The sequence below is a fragment of the Seriola dumerili genome, unplaced genomic scaffold (assembly GCF_002260705.1).
Source record: "Seriola dumerili isolate Sdu_G_001 unplaced genomic scaffold, Sdu_1.0 BDQW01000331.1, whole genome shotgun sequence".
NCBI lineage: Eukaryota > Metazoa > Chordata > Actinopteri > Carangiformes > Carangidae > Seriola > Seriola dumerili.
Window position 1 is genome coordinate 2,247,528 of NW_019174586.1, and position 16,994 is coordinate 2,264,521.

Genomic DNA, 16,994 nt, shown 5'->3' on the forward strand with positions numbered 1-16,994 from the left:
CTAAGAAACTGTTAATTAAAAAAAAAATCTGTCCTTGCCACTACAGTAATGACTTGCATCAAAGTCACTGAGTCTTTTATAAATTACTTATTGAACAAATATATAAATTATAATTTATTTCAAATAAACAGGGTGCTTTTTACATACTGATATGGAAACATTTAGTTTAGACACAACTGTGGAAAAGTGGTGAGTGATTGATGGTTGGTAATAGTTTGAGATAAACACCTCACTGAAGGCAACAGAAAAACCATGAAAAATTCTGGGAAAGGCTTAGAGTTGCCAGCTGCCAGAAAGTCCAGTATTCATGTCTTTTTAAAACACAACAGACTTTATTGCGAGGAAGAGGTTAAGCCCCCAGCTTTATTAGAAAGTTAACAATGTCGCTGTTGAACTATATGCATTAGACAAAGTGAGTCCATACTACTCCCATGCCTCCCTTTGCTGCCAGGCTCTCTCCATTCGCCCCACCCAGCTGAAGACGCTCCCTGGTGGTCTTGTCTGTGACTCCAGGAAAACACCCCCTCGCAGACAGAGCGAAAATCATAAACCAGGGATCAGATTTAGGGCTGGAGCGGTGTGTGGACTGGTGGCATTATTGGGCATTATTCTGTAGGTGCTGACTGATATTCGTTGTCTGTTCATATCTGCGGGAGCTGAAGCTTGGGGGCGCGGATGCTTGCGTTCGTTGGTGCTGACTGACTGGCTGACTGGCTGACTGACTGACTGACTGTAACTTGCTGAGATGCTGATGACAGGCCGAGTCTCTTTTACGTCCTCCTGTGTCGTGGATGGGGACCAAAGCCAGAACAGCTGAAAGACAATAAATCAGGAAACGAGAGCAACAGGCTGGTTTGCTCTAGTCAGTAAACAAGGGAAAGGACTGGCTGTGCGAGGAGGAGCGACAGCGGCGGCAGTGGCGACATGTTCTGAGCGGAGAGACGGTGAGCTGCGGGGGCTGGCGGCATGAAGGCGCCGAGGAGACCGAGGCAGACGCGGCTCCTCCCGCGTGTCTGCTTATGTGGAGTCGGTCTGCTCGCAGCCGCCTTGATCTTTCACCTCAATGATGTGACAGGTACGTCTCCAGAAAAAGAAAAAACATATAACTTATGATTTTATTTCTGTTAAACTCATCCTTTATCTGTGTTGTTTATAACTATGCAAATTATCATTACATTATTCAAATGATAGATTGCGGTAATAATACACCTATTAATGGGTAATTTTAACCTCGAACGAGCATTTTAGCGGCACAGTAGAAAAAGGCAATACCATAAAGTTGGGTAAGCGTTATGCTCAACTTACAGTATCTCACAAAGACACTGATATACAGTATAATAATAACATTTTTATCATTAGTATCTATTTATTTTGCCAATTCCTCTTTTCAGGCTCCCATCGACCCACTGTGGAGCGTGACATCGTCTTATCCAAGAGAGAGCTCATCCAGCAAAAAGAAGATAACCAGACTGACAGTATTTCTAGATCTGGTGAGACGTGATTTACCATGTGGTAATACGTGCGCATGATAAAGGGGAGAGAGAATTTCCTCTGTTTTATCCCCACAAAACAGAAAAATAGACCTTTTTTAACCAACAGCAACATAGATTTAAGTTTGGGTTTTGATATTCATGCAGTAATGGATGTAAAGTCACTGCAATGATCTTGGTAACACCCCAGTGTGCAGTGTGTGTGTGTTTGCGTGTGTACGTGCGCGCGCGTGTGCGTGCGTGCTTTGTGTGCAAAGGCAGTGTGAGTGTGCGGTCCCATCTCTATTAATGTGTTTAATCCAAGTCTATCTCCTCCGTGCATCGATCAGCCTCTCCTCTCCAGTTTACCTCATCCTTCATTTGTTCCAACTGCATATCTAGATGTTTAAACACAGTTAGGTCTTTGAGGGGCCCAGTTGCTAGGAAACTGAATTGTGAATTTGTGGTTGGATGATGTGTGCATCTGAAGCTGTTCAAAGTGCCCTGTCCTAATGACCTGCTGATTAGTAGCCTCTCATCAGCAGCTCTCTCATCGCTTGTGTGGGCTTGGATCTGTTGGGCTGTTTGAAAGAGAGAGACGGTGACTGCATCTTAAAGTCTGATACTGAGATGAAGAGAGTTTGTAGCCAATTACAGAGAGTATGTGGAGCTACATATATTGAGCTAGAAAAAGCTTTCTTCCACTGGGAAATACAAGGCCTCAAACACTGCTGTTGATGAAATGATGCTGTTTAATCAGGGTGTCCAAACAACATCATGTGACAGGTTGTCACAATATCACACCATATCTCTGTCTCCATCCTTACATGTGATGCGTGTTAACTGCACAGCTAACACTGCAACTGTTAGCTGCAACTGCACAATGTTGCCTCTGTACAGGATCTTATCCAATTTTGTCACACTTGCTTCACTCTGTTGTTTGTGATCTTGATCTTCAGTGGACTTTTTATAAGTCCTGACTCACAACTAAAGAAAATCTTGTAGGGAAAATTACTTGAAAGGCAGCTTGTAATAAAAGAGTGTTTTTGTGTTAGTTTTTTTTTTGTTTGTTTTTTATGGCACAGTGAGTTGTGTCATTTGTCTGAGCTTACTGTATGTACAGTTGGAAAGAGAGTGCTTGTGATGAATAAGAAGTGGGAAAGAATGTCAATATTATTACCAAAGTGCAGATGGCACGAGGGATAGTGTTCAGTCACAAGGAGTGCTTTACAAGAAAATGGGCGAAAAACTCAATTACAATGCAACTGAACTGGCTTAGTCACATGACTGTGACACACACACAAACACAAGTGAATGAAGGTCAATGGTGAGCAGCAAATAACAAATATGCTGATTATTTTTCTCCCCTTATCGACCAAAAAAAAGACAATCAAAAATATCCTAAAGCCAAAGGTGATATCTTCAAATTGCTCGTTTTGTTTGACCAACACTCCAAGGCCCAAATATATTCGGTTTACAGTCACATGAATATCTTCTGACAAAGAACAGCAAGCAAACTTATACATTGGCACTTTTCAAAACAGTCACAAGGTGCTTTAAACAGAAAGAGGACGACAAAAGAGGAATAAGTACATAAAATCCACAAACTAAATGGAACAGAAAAAGCCAAAATAAACAAATGCTCTTTTAAGATGCTTTTTAAAAATGTGCACTGATTTGACATCTTTGACACTTTGTAGGAGGTGTAACAACAAACCACCTGACCTTAGAACTGTTATAAGTTCCTCAATTGAGAGCTTAAAGGGTACAACAACTCTTTTAAGTGCAGTTTTAAGTACCATAAGTGTTTAAAAACTTTTGAATGAAGCTGGAATTCGGATTATTTTCATTATGAATTAATTTAAACTTCAACTAATTGATTAATCAATTTATAATTTCAAGATTATGTCAAAATCAATCCTAAAAGTGACATGGAGCCAGTAGTGACAAAGCGAAACAGCAGCAAATCCTCACTACCAAATCATAGTGTGAGTTGTTTTGCTATTCTTTTTCTATTTTGCACTTATATTAGCTGATTGGCATCAGCTTTTTCATTCGTAATAACTGGTTCAATCACAGTGGTGTGACTAGTAACAGTCAATCATATTCATGCAAGTGTATAAGGGTCACTTCCTTGACTCAAGTGCCTCTGACTGAACTGAGTAGCTTGACAGTTTATGATTAATTAATTTGAGGGACAAAGTGCTAATTAGTTATCTGTCAATCAGGAAACTGACTAATTGTTTCAGCTGTAGCTCAGGGTCGGCTGTCTCTTGCTTTAATTATTTAAAATCTCCTAATTTCATCTATCAACAAGTTATCCTCTGTCCATCTCTTCTTCAGCTATCAATGAGTTCCCTGAAGATATCTTTACTCTGGAGCAGAGGAGGCAGGGAGCAGTACTCCTTCATGTTCTGTGCGTGAGTATCAGCTCGGCTGGCAGGAAGGCCAGAAGTTGAAATGAGAGACGCTACATTTTGTTGCATTATAACTCAAAGACTAACTCACTTGACCGATTTAGTGTCTGCTGTATTTTACAGGCTATCTACATGTTTCATGCGCTGGCCATCGTGTGTGATGTTTACTTTGTGCCATCACTGGAAAAAGTATCAGAGGTATGAACAAAAGATATATGTACCATGGTTTAAAAAAAAAAAATGCTGTGCTGCTTATCTGGAGTCGGGTCATGATGTCAACAGGTTAAGCAGGGTAGTCCAGATGTACCTCTCCCCAACAGTGTTTTCCAGCTCATCCTGGGGGATCCCGAGGTGTTCCTAGGCCAGATGAGATGAGTCTCTCTAGTCTAGGACTCTCCAAGTCTGCAAAACACATGAAGATTGTATGGGTAAAATCCCATGACCCCTCCAGTAACCATGCAAAGGGGCAGCTGTGGCTCAGGAAGTAGAGCGGGTCGTCCCTGGCTCCTCCAGTCCACATGTCGAAGTGTCCTTGGGCAAGATACTGAACTCCAAATGTACTGGTGATGTACCATCAGTGTGTATGTGTGTATTAGAGAAATGCTTTGTACTTTCACATGGAGGCTGAGCAGTGTGATACCCCGATAACTGGAGCACAATCTCTAGTCTTCCTTTTTAAATATGGAAACCAACGCCTCAGTCTGCCAGTCAACGGACAATGTCCCTGACCTCCATGTGACACTTAAAAGGCTTGTCAGTCAAGACAGCACAACAATATCCAACATGGCTCCAGGAGGAGGCCACGGTTTCCCTGGTCGAGCAAGGTGACACATCTCTGACAAAAAATGCCCATCAGGGTTGCATGAATCCACCTAACAGCTGGGCACCATAGTTTTAACATCACTCAAAAGAAGTAAACTGTGCATTTGTTTGATATTATTTTCAGTTGTGGATTAATTCACATTTAGCACCTTATGTGCAGTGTGTGGTATTGACTCATATTAAACTACAGTGCCCATGTTTATCATAATAAATTCACATGTCAGCCAGTGCAATAGTGTTTGGATATACAGTGATATTTGTTTGCAATATGAAAAATATATAATATCACCAGCCCTACTCTTTAATCTGTTTAAACTCCTCTGTCCTCTAGAACCTTCAGCTCAGTCAGGATGTTGCTGGGGCAACCTTTATGGCAGCTGGGAGCTCCGCCCCTGAGCTCTTCACCTCTTTGATTGGTCAGTAATGCTTGTCTAGTCAATTACTCACCCCAATGTGTCAGCCCAATGATTGCTCCATCATTACTCCTTACCTGCAATCATATGCATCTTCACCTGATGAGGACTCAGAAAAGTCAAGTGTACATAGGCAGAAGCACTGATTGGCCCTTTTCAAGCATTAGACATAAACAGAGACAACAAGGAGAGCATGTTTCATGTTGCTTTATTGTTTGTCAGCTTAAATATAAATTACTTTGTAGCCCAGATTCTTCAGCAAGCTTTCATTTTTTTCTGTTTTTTTACAAAGCCATTAGGGTTTCAGTAAATGTAGACTTAGATGAAACAAATGATTTTGAGTAGAAAACAACAATGAATCAATAAGACAAAAGTTGTCAGTTGTCTTAAAGACTTCTAAAGAAGTCTTGTTGTTCACAGCATGTTGTTCACAGTATTTCAAAACAGAAATGAAACAAAGAAAGAAACCCTCGCACACGCTTTGTAAATCTGAGAAACTAAACAATATAGGAGATTTATCCTAGATACAGTAAAAAAAGCTTCTACCTTACCAAGCGGACACATCTCTAGTGCCCCTTGATCGAGGATATAAGATGTAGTCTATTAAAATGGTGATGTTTCTGGAAACAAATGTCTTTCTCTGATTTATAAGAATGAAAACTTTGTGTCTAAATCCATGTGGCTTAAGGATATTTCCACTATATTGCCACTAAAATAATCTATTTTATTAGTATTGGGGTGACTATAGGCAGGATAAAACGCATCTACCCAGCCCCTGTGGTTATGAACCAAAAATGCAATATTTCTGGTCAGAGTGGAGAGCTATTGTGTGTTAACTTTGTTCACTTAGTTTGTATGGGAGAAAGATACAATCCATCATTGATTGAACACTGTGACATTGTTTTTATGATTTATTGTTCTTTACCTTTCTGTGTTTTTAGGGGTGTTTATCACAAAAGGAGATGTGGGCGTGGGAACTATTGTGGGATCCGCTGTCTTTAACATCCTGGTCATCATCGGCATCTGTGGCATCTTTTCTAAACAGGTACATACACTGTGTTCAAATCAGGAACTAAAAGGAGCACTGACCTGACCTTTTCCAAATCACTAAATAGAAACTTATCAGTTATCAATGTAGATAAATATTAGTGAAGGCTTTTCCTTTTTTTTTCTGACAACCAAAAACAGTCAAACTTTTTGGCCCACAACGTCCTTGATCAAACTAATATAAATGTACTATGTGTGTTCATTCTCTCCAGCCCATCACCCTGAGCTGGTGGCCTGTTTTTCGTGATGCTGTTTTCTACATCTTGTCCATACTGGTGCTTATTCTGGTGAGACATCCTCCTCTGGTCAAACTATAACATAGATAGATAGATAGATAGATAGATAGATAGATAGAGTGAGTGAGACGGAGAAAGATATATATATATATTGTTCATTATCTAATCAATATTTTATGTTCCTTTGATGAGACATGTAAAAAGTTTTTGAGTTGTAATTAAAGTATTTTTCATTTTATTTGCAGGTCATCTATGATGAAAAAGTCCTGTGGTAAGACTGTAATGAAACTTTATGACTCAGTAGCCTCTGCTGTTTGAATATCAGATTAGATCAGATGGCTGATTTTCATTGAGATGAATGTGGTGTTCATGTCTCAGGTGGGAGACCATCATCCTGATCTCTATGTATGGAATCTACATAATCATTATGAAGTGAGTCTCTTTCTCTTCCTCTCACAGTTGCATCCTGTTGGTATCAAGCCACCACACCCTCTACACACACTAAAGCCACAATATCTTTGTGTGTGTTGTCGTTTGTACAGGTTCAACAGATCTCTGTGCAGCCTCGTAGAGAGACACTGCAGCAGGGCAGGTCTGCCGTGTCTGAGCAGTCTGCGACGGACGACTGCTGTCGGAAACGTCGGAGACTGTGACAACGACATGGTGCCGCTGAAGCCAGGTGCAGGAGCTCGTGTTTGTACGTGCGCATGTGTGCATCGAAAACATCAGAAAGTTCCCTCAGTCTCTGAGCTGCGTTCAACAGACCTAATGACACAGTTTAGGCTGCCAGTCAAACCCATTTCTGCTCCTCTGTGGATTCAACAGGCTGACAAAGAACTAGATCACTTTGATGGACAAGTTTTTTTTCTCCATTTCTCCATTTTATGTCTCTCTGTCACTCTGTTCTGTGTGTCTTTCTCCTTCTTTCTCAAACTTTGTCTTTTACTACCTGTGTCTTATGAAACTATCGTCTCCTTTCTGCTTTTATGTCCGGGTAATATTCATCCATCTCCCCTCACTTTCCCCAGACTCAAGCGTGGTGGCCGGTCAGGACTCAGGGGTGGTGATGGTGGATGAGCTGCTGCACCTGCACCCCCACCAGCTTTCTTTCTCTGAGGCAAGCCTCCGCCTTCTCATCACCCCGCATTTCCCCCCCTTCACCCGCCTGCGCATGGCAGGACGCATGGTCATCAATGAGGTATACTGCAAGCGCTCACACCCTTCACATAACGCCAAGTTCCCCTGTTTTTTTCGGCTAGTTTTGGATGGTATTTAAATGTGCATGTGCAGCATTTTAAACATCAGTATGTTACTGTCAAATTGATACCGAGATCTTATAATAATATAATATAATAACTTTGTTTCTCTGGTGCATTTAAACCGGCATACCTCCAACTAAAGGTAAATTTGTTCACAGTGAGAGTAAAATTTGTCTTCGTCTTGTCATTTCTATGCAGAATGGGGTGAAAAACATTTGTTACTGGTCACAAATTGAACCTGCCTCTTTCATTTCACTTTGTGAAACAGTTTACCTTCACTTAAAGTTACCATAAACAAGCTTTAGCTCTATTCTTGTTGGAAGAAAAGTGCCATCCTACCAGTGTGATACACCCCAATCATGTCTGATTCTAACCAACATTAAGCGGATCAGACAGTTTCTTTGTTAATGTCATAAAATTAAATCTGCTATCAGTTACATTCATTCAGTCATAATAGGCTGCCAGCTCAGGATTCAGTGCCATAGCAATCCCTGGCCCTTATGTTACTCTACATAATGAAAGCCCTCCAGTGAGTTTCACACAGTGAAGTTTACAGATTTCAAATTTGGGAAATGAGAGCACTGGTTTAGGATCAGTATTCAGCATCGGCAGATATCCTAAATTGAGGTCTTGGAAGAGAAAAACGTTGGACCGGTGCATCTCAAGTAAATAGGCTGAAAGCTGGGGAGATATGTACTGGCATATCAAACACCATCCTGTTAGCTGTTGTTGGATGGACACCATGTAATAAGCCGACAAAGAAACAAACACAGACACATACACACTGCTGCCTAATGCATAATATTATCCTAGACACAAAAGCAGAAAAGAACTCAATCTCCAAATCTGCTTCCTCACTCCCTCGGCTCTCCTGCATGTGTGCTTGCCATTTCCAGTGCCAAATTAAATCGCAACTGCCAATGCTGCCCCTGCTCTGTGCCATGCCCCTTGATCAATGCTTCCAAATCCCCTCCAGTGAATGTGAGGACATGCCTGGCTGCATAATCACTCCTCCTGCCAGTTCTCATATTGTTATCCACAGTCAGATGAAGTCTATTCCATAAGCTTGCCGCAGTGTTTCTCATGTCACTTTGTTTTCTTCTTTCTTTTTTTTTCATTTTTCCTCTGTCTTTTCTCTGACTTCACCCCACTCCCCTCCCCACCCACAGAGGCAGAGGCTGATTCGGGCTCGGGTTGGCCCAGAGGAGGGGGGAGCTTCGGGGGAGGAGGGTTTGGGTGCTAGCGGGTCGTGGGGGAGGGAGAATGGGACGGTGGCTGAGGGAGACAGGCAGATGCTGGAGGGAGAGACGGAGAGGGGTAAAGAGATGGGGGGGGAGACAGGTGGGGGAGCACAGCCTAAAGAAGAAGAGGAGGAGGAGGAAGAGCAAGAGGAAGGAGAGGAGAACACTCCATTCAAACCCTTCATTCTGCCAGGTGAGTGGATAATGAAAGCAGACACTCACTTGTCTCACTTGTCTATCATTTTATTAGTTGAATTAAATCTCTGAGCACACTGAAGTAATGTTTTTCTGACCTCAGTTAACCTGAATCTCATTTAAATTATTATTTTCATTGCTTCATTTCTCAAAAACAACTAGCAACCAAACAGCTACACCACAGAACCTCCCAAACTTATGCTGATGATATGACAACTATTGGCCAACTTCATAAAAAGATGCCCCCTCTTAAGAGGCCAGTATACTCCATCCGATCCGTTTGTCAGATGATCAGATCAGAGCATCGTGGATCTCACCCCCCCTCCCACCCCCCCACCCCCATGCCTTTCAAATGTCTTATAAGGCGTGAGGGGTCCGATCATTATCTGTAGCTTTTCAAAATCAGCAATCTGGCATTCACAACCTCTCCAGGACATGACTCTCCATCTGTGCATAGGTGAGAAAAGAGCCAAAGTTTTAACTTCTCTCTCTAGATCCTCCTTTTTCTTTCTCTACGCGTCTATTTCTATCACAATGAAGTACAACACGATGAATGTCTCCCAGGAGAGACTATCTAAAAATATGCACCATTGTCCCTGTATTTTTAGCACTATCGCATCTCTAGTTTTGAGTATACCCCAACCCTTGTTTTGATTCAGTAGTTTCAGCAACCATGGAACAAAAGCAACTAAACTACAAGTTTAAAGTTATTTTTGCCCATTCCTGTTTCCACTGCATCTGAAGAACCATGAAGGTAAGGCAAATTAGGCCACAGACAGATGCTGAGGTGATGTAATGAATGACTCCGCTATGACAGGGACATTTTTGGCACCCGGATCTAAATTTAGTCTTTGGTCAAAATGCAGATAAAGATCTTGAGTTTCCCACTAGGCTCTGGCTCCCCTGGGAAAATTCCTTGTGGTGGAAATGTCCTATTGGATAGACGAGTACATTAGGCAGACAAATGTGACTCTTGATACAAAATTGCTTGAAAAATAGTTAGACCAAGTGGTAAAATAAGTAGTACGTTTCCTCCAATGGAAACATCTGTCTTGGAGGAACATGTTGCTTCCCATTTTAGTCAGGGGAATATCATTGCAAAGGCACAAAGATTGGGAGAGGATCAGGAAAAAGGAGATCAGCATAAACACAAGTCATTTTCACAAGGAAAATGTTCTGTCAATAAAGATGTTTTCTTATGGCTGTTTTAACAAAACAAACTACTGCCACACTCTTTCATGTGTCAAATACCTACATAAAGCTAAAACATCTCTCAGGTTGTAACTGACACCTCTGGACCAGTAGCAACAAGTAGGTCGTCATAACTCACACTAACGTGTGTCTCCAAACAATTGTCTTTGGAAAAGAACCATGAAAGATTGACTCCTGCTTCACCCAATGTCAATGTTTTTCAGAATAATAGATGGATTTACAGTTAATGGAGCTAATTAGAGAGGGACGACAGCAAGATTCAAACACATCCAGGCTGTGCCATGTGAATAATTTATTAGTTTAGATGAATCTGTAATGATCCCGGTGGGGAAACTTGTATGTGCATGTGTGTGTGTTTGTGTGTCTTTTCATCACGTTCTCAGATGGCTGGTGTGTGCGTCTGAAGTGGCTGCTGTCCTGGCCTGTGAGCGTCCTGCTTCACTGCACCATCCCCGACTGTAACCTGCCGCGGTGGGAGCGATGGTACCTGCTCACCTTCCTGTCCTCCACGCTCTGGATAGCCCTCTTCTCCTACCTCATGGTCTGGATGGTACGAAGCGCATGGACACAGGAGCGCTTGGACACACACACACACACACACACACACACACACACACACATAAACAACCTCTTTCCTTCTATCCAGGTGACCATAATCAGCTACACACTTGGAATCCCAGAAGTCATCATGGGCATCACTTTTCTGGCAGCCGGCACGAGTGTCCCTGACTGTATGGCTAGCCTCATCGTTGCCCGACAAGGTGTGTGTGTGTGTGTGTGTGTGTGTGTGTGTGTGTGTGTGTGTGTGTGTGTGTGTGTGTGTGTGTGTGTGTACATGCTTGATTAAAACCATTTGCTGACTTTGGTTGTTTTCCCATTTTGGTTTGCTATGTATCTAAATCAGAATATTGACCACAAAGAATCTCAAAAATAATATAATCTCAACTCATCAGCAAGTTGAAAGCTCTGGAAGAAGCTGGTAAGTAGACCCTGAGTTAAGATTGTTTTGTCAAACTCATTTGAAATACTTTTGTATGACGCTAGGGCTTTTATTTGATTTAATGTAAGTAACTTGGAAAAAGCAGAAACAAAAATGATCTCTCTGCCAAAAACATTTCATAACATACAGTATTTACACAACAGTAGTCTCTGGTCATTATTCCTCAAATTTAGTTTTCCAAATGACATCTGAATGGAAATTAAGTATGTGGGGTGTTTTCTACATCATAACACCTTTTATCAATTCCCATTTGCTTGAGTTTCACAAAAAAAATTAACATCCTTCCACTACTCTGTATCTAAGCATGAAGAGTAAAAAAATGACTGTATGTTCTCTCCCATAATTACACTATGAATATCATAGATTAAAATGAAAAGAAAATAACTTAAGCTTAATTACAAGGCAGTGTTTACAAAGTGTTTCACAAGAAAAGGACAGGACAGACTAAATCAGTCATGATTCATGATCCTTTGTAGCTATGTGTGGAATGAGTCATGGAAAATGAGAATGTGAACATATGCAAAAACTCATCTGAAAGCTTACATATTTTCACATGATTCCACTTTGTGTTTCTTCGTATGTCAAATGTTGCAGGGATGGGTGACATGGCCGTGTCTAACACCATTGGCAGTAATATCTTTGATGTGCTGCTGGGCCTGGGCTTCCCCTGGGCGCTGAGGACTCTCATAGTCAGCTATGGATCAGTGGTAACACCAGCTGTTCTCTCTACCTAAAATCTTAAACAGCTGACAAGAATGAAAATATAGAGATATCCTGCACATGTTCAGGGTTAGGAACCTTTTAAGACTATAACATAAACTGTTTTGGTGAGGCATCCAATGACCTAGTGGTTAAGATTCAAATCATATGCTGAGATTGTTTTGTCAACTGCTGTTTCCATGGTGTCGCTTCATCCTTTACATTTATAGAGTCAACATGTTTTGAATGGTTGGCTGGTGAACATAGTGGAGCCTTAACCACAAAAGAGCCAGATATTTCCCTCAGGAGGTGGTAGAGACCAAAAACAGAACTAAAAGAGAGGGAATACTGGACTTAGATTCATCACAAGGGCACAAACAACTCCAAATGAGTAACGTTACTGGATGTGTAAATAAGCAACAGTTTGCTAACAGGCTCACCATATCAACTTAAAAGATGATGACATGTGTTCCCAACTTGGTCTTGCCTCAAAGGAGAAAAAAATATCAGTTATTGCAGTTTTATGAATGTTACTGTAAAACATTGTAAAAATGTTAAATCTAAATATTGTTCAGCATTTCAAAGAAGAAATGAGGCCACGTCTGTCTGTGTTAGAAGCATATGTGAATGTAGTCAGTGGCCAAAATAAAGTAAATTACTGCATTTAAGTATAAAACAACACCTGGAATAAACTGAATGAACATTGTAAGATGGAACTGATCACTAAAATGATGATGATGTTTTTTGTGTTTTTAGGTGACAATCAACAGCAAAGGCCTGGTGTACTCAGTGATTCTGCTGTTGGCCTCAGTCGCACTTACTGTGAGTTGATCTCTGTTCAACACCGGAACTGTCCTGTGTTGTTAAAATTAGATTAATCTAATTGTTTCTTAGATGGTGGCATGATTACACAAAGTCTAAACCAACATCAGCTGCCTGTTTTTCATCATCTATGGCCTGAGAGCGCTGGATTCTGTTTTTAGACCCAGAGAAATAGTTTTTTCCTATTTGAGATTATATTTAGGGCAGTGCAACAGGAAATTGAGTTTGACTTGTATTAATTTTGGCTGCAGCTGTGAGAACAGAACCTCTCTCTCTTTTTCGGTCTGTCTCTCCTCAGGTGCTTTGTGTCCATCTGAACCGCTGGAGGTTGGACCGCAGGCTGGGACTCAGTCTCATGCTGCTCTACGCCATCTTCCTCCTCTGCTCCGTCGGATTTGAGAGGCTGTAAAGGACACACACACACACACACACTTGCAGTCACACAAAAGGACACACCTGTATGGTCAAACGCCCAGATTTAAAGAAGTGGTCGAACTTGTTTTCCACCCTCACTGCTGCCATTATTAATTATACGTGTGGGCAGACGAATTTTCATTTCATTTCACGGTGGCTGTACATGTTTGAGCAGTGTTAATGCAACACCGACTGCCTGAAAGCAACATTGTTTACCTTTGATAAACGAGTATTTTACATAGTTTTGTACCGAACACTTCCAGCCCAGATTTTATGAAATCAAACCCAACTGATAATGCACTGTCTCACAACAAATTTATAAAGTATTGAATTTGTATTCTGAAACCAAGAATATTGTATAAGGAATCCCAAAGTGTGTTAGTTTACCTGTTATTACTTTATGACTGCCATAAGTAACCTCAACGACCAGATGATTATACATGTAAGTTTATATAGTTGCTTCTCAGTCTGTGCAGTTACTTTATGTAAAGTTTAATGTCAGGATTTCATTACGCCTTTGTGTCTGTAGCTGTAAATGGCATCGCATGGCTGATCATCACGCTCCGGATAATTGCACTAAGCCACTGTTGTCTTGGCCTTGTTCATAATGTATCTCCCACCCCCACCCCCACCTCCCTTTCCTAAAAGATTCTCAGCACAGAGGTCATGTTTTGTTGCTGGAACAAAGGCGACTGTATGCTACAAGGTGTTTTTGAATGTCTGTGTTTGGAGAAAGTCCTTGCGTGTATGTTTGTTGAGTGCAATAAAACACTTTGTTCTGTGAGGTTTCTCTTCTGCTTTTAACAAGCCACAGATAAATGCTCATTCAAACTGCTGCTGAAAATGAATGAACCTATGTTTTGAATTTTCTTTTACTTAAAGTTAACAAATGTGACAAGAATTGGAGAAAAGTCATAATCAAGTTATCTAAATTTCAACATTTTCAATAGAGTTTGGCTGAGTTTTGTGAATGGGGGAGGATGCAAAATTTGTCATTTATTAAATCACCAAAATAAAGAAAAAAAAAACATGCAGGACTTACAAAATAACACTTACTGCCAATCTTCAATCAACTGACACGAAACTTGCTGCAAGCACTTACAAACATGCCCTTTACATAATGACATCATGTTTCCATGGCAAGTCTGGGCGTTGAATTAACATTTATGTTGAATATTATACAAAAAATAAACAGTGGAGGCCAATAGTGCAATAGTGGAACACAAGTAACACAAGAATAAGTCAGTGCAGAGTCTGTTGACCTGCATCACTTCAGCACCAGAGACAGCTCTTCAGTGCTCAGCTGACTGTTTGAAGGGAGCTGTCCATGTTCTGAACACAGATCACTGCCAGTTCAAGCAGCCAGCCCACTGATTTAAATGATGATCAGCTGGAACAAGAGAGCCAAGCAGAAACAGCAGGCCTGTTACAGCTCACACTGGATCTTTTGTGGCCCAGGAATAGTGCAGACGTGTTTTCCTCTGTTTTCTATATGCTTTGCGCTTGCATTTTCTAACTTCCTATCGGCTACTTTTCCAAAGAGAGCTATTTTTACCGTCTATACCAGCGTTAACGAAAACGTCTATAGTGGATTCGCTGAACGGGACGAAAGATTACTTCTGGGACCTGGGACACGGAAAAGAGTCCCATTGGCAAAAGACAACATATGGCAAACCCTGCAAAATCGGTGAGCTGCTCGGACTGTGAACGACTGATTGAGAGGATAACTGAGCTCCAGAAGAAGATTGAAACGCTCTATCACATACGTGAGAGGACTTAACTGACACTCTCCCCTGGATATGTCCTAATGCCACTGGGCTATAGCTGCGGAGGCTCCCAGACCAGCCTTCCCTGATGCCTCATACTGGCACCGCACCGGAGCTAGACCGAAAACATCAACTCCAGCCAGGACCTTGGTCTGACGTCGTCCGCGACAGAGGGAAATCCAGCAGGACATCAAATAGGAGAGCACCAACGCTCACTCCACCACCTGAACTCTCATTACACAACAGGCACGATCCTCTGAACAATATTAACGATGCTGAAATTAATAATACTAGCATCAAGGATAAACAAAATCCAAGAAATAGCTCGAAATCAACGCTAAGCCGAATGTCAGGAGTAACGTGGCCAATCATGTTGAACACCGCTTATAAGCTTGAAGAAAACTCGAGAAAAAGCCCCCAAAACCACTCCTAGGCCGAGGGCCAGAAGACATGCCGTGAACTTCACACCTGAGCCAGACACTAATTTTGATTGGGGACTCAATAACTAAGCATGTATAAATGGCAAAGACTAAAAATCTAATCACGACTGACACATCTGTCAGTGATCTGTTAACAGCTATCATCTCCACACACCTAAGCAATATGAACAATGTTATCCACACTGGATCCTTAGACAAGACTGGCTGAAAACTGGCTCTGAAGAAAAGACTTTTCCCTACTACTGGAAAAATTTAGTGAATCTCAGCTGCAACATGTTCACATTTCTGGTCCAATTTTAACTCTTGGGAAAGGAATTGAATCCTTCAGCAGACTCCTTGGCCTTAATACATGGCTGACATAAGACTTGCCTCAACCATGGGATAAAGTTTATTACAACTACAATATCTTCTGGATCTGTAAAGGACGCTTTAAACCAGACAGTGTTCATCCAAACATCACTGGATCCAGACTACTAGGTGCCAACCTACGTCATGCCCTTGGGATGCTATACACAAACAAGAACGTCTGGATAAGCACGAAGGACAGCGCACACAGGCAGACAACCTGCCTCATTTCAGATCAGAGCTTTTAACAATGTTTTATGTTCATTTTATGTCTTTTCTTTTCATGTTAAGCACTTGGTGCATGTCTCTTTTTTTGTAAAGCACTTTGTGCTACATTTCTTGTATGAAAGGTGCTATACAAATGAAGTTTATTATTATTATTATTATTATTATTATTATTATACCAGTAGATCTTCTGCAGTGTCCCAAATCCACACTAATTGTACTTTGTAGTGTATGTAATATCTACTTCTACTACTTCTAAACAATCAACTTACTTGACCCTTTTGTCGACATGTTAACACACATGGAGTGTGTTAACATGTCAATCCAAACGATTTTGGATTAACATCTGTAAATTAAACTTCAGAGAAATCAAAATTTTTTTCAAAAGATTTAATGCTTTTTGTTTGTTTTCCTAACTTCTCTCTGAACATTTTACAGCTATAAGTAGCTCCTCCATTTCTTGATGCGATTTTGTCACTTTTCCAGTATGAATACACCATATACTCAAAGCTTGCATTAAATGAGTATGAAGTATGGAACTGGGATTTTGTGGTTTACATGCACCAACAATAAAGACTAAAGGGACACAAGTCAACAACACAACGTATTTAAAGCAGGACACCATAACCATGCACAGCAGATCAAAACATATATCAACATATATTACATGTTCTTTAAATTTCTCTTTAAATATACTAGTAAATATGTATTTAAAGCAAAAACAGTGGACACGTAATTCAAAGTGATTTTTATTTCAGTCAGGCTAAATTGGCTTCAATACCAAAGAAATGTAAAAATAAAAATAGTACAACAAAGTACATCATTTTACAAATACTCATAATGGAGGTCTGACATATCAGAATAATCAAATAAATTCAAACATGTCACAGTCATAACAAAAATAGAAAAAGTCAATACAGTACATAGAATGCATTAGGAGCTATATACTTTAAGTGTTTGCTATACGATAGA

At 40.8% G+C, this 16,994-nt stretch overlaps 1 protein-coding gene across 1 annotated transcript; it reads left to right on the forward strand.

Moving 5' to 3' along the window:
* The first annotated feature begins 966 nt into the window (after positions 1–966).
* LOC111232559 (sodium/potassium/calcium exchanger 3-like) lies at positions 967–13,983 on the forward strand. The gene is made up of 17 exons (XM_022760135.1): positions 967–1,075; positions 1,392–1,490; positions 3,813–3,889; positions 4,010–4,084; positions 5,040–5,124; positions 6,063–6,166; positions 6,381–6,455; positions 6,650–6,675; positions 6,783–6,836; positions 6,947–7,083; positions 7,433–7,602; positions 8,833–9,097; positions 10,695–10,861; positions 10,958–11,072; positions 11,906–12,018; positions 12,767–12,832; positions 13,131–13,983. The coding sequence occupies exons 1-17, from the start codon at positions 967–969 to the stop codon at positions 13,239–13,241; spliced, it is 1,848 nt and encodes a 615-aa protein (XP_022615856.1). The 3' UTR covers positions 13,242–13,983.
* The last annotated feature ends 3,011 nt before the right edge of the window (positions 13,984–16,994 follow it).

Excerpts from the sequence above, each read along its gene's own strand:
- LOC111232559 (XM_022760135.1), top strand. The coding sequence starts at position 967 with ATGAAGGCGCCGAGGAGACCGAGGCAGACGCGGCTCCTCCCGCGTGTC. Across the intron at positions 6,676-6,782 it reads TATGATGAAAAAGTCCTGTG|GTGGGAGACCATCATCCTGA; the intron begins GTAAGACTGTAA and ends TTCATGTCTCAG. Across the intron at positions 11,073-11,905 it reads CCTCATCGTTGCCCGACAAG|GGATGGGTGACATGGCCGTG; the intron begins GTGTGTGTGTGT and ends CAAATGTTGCAG.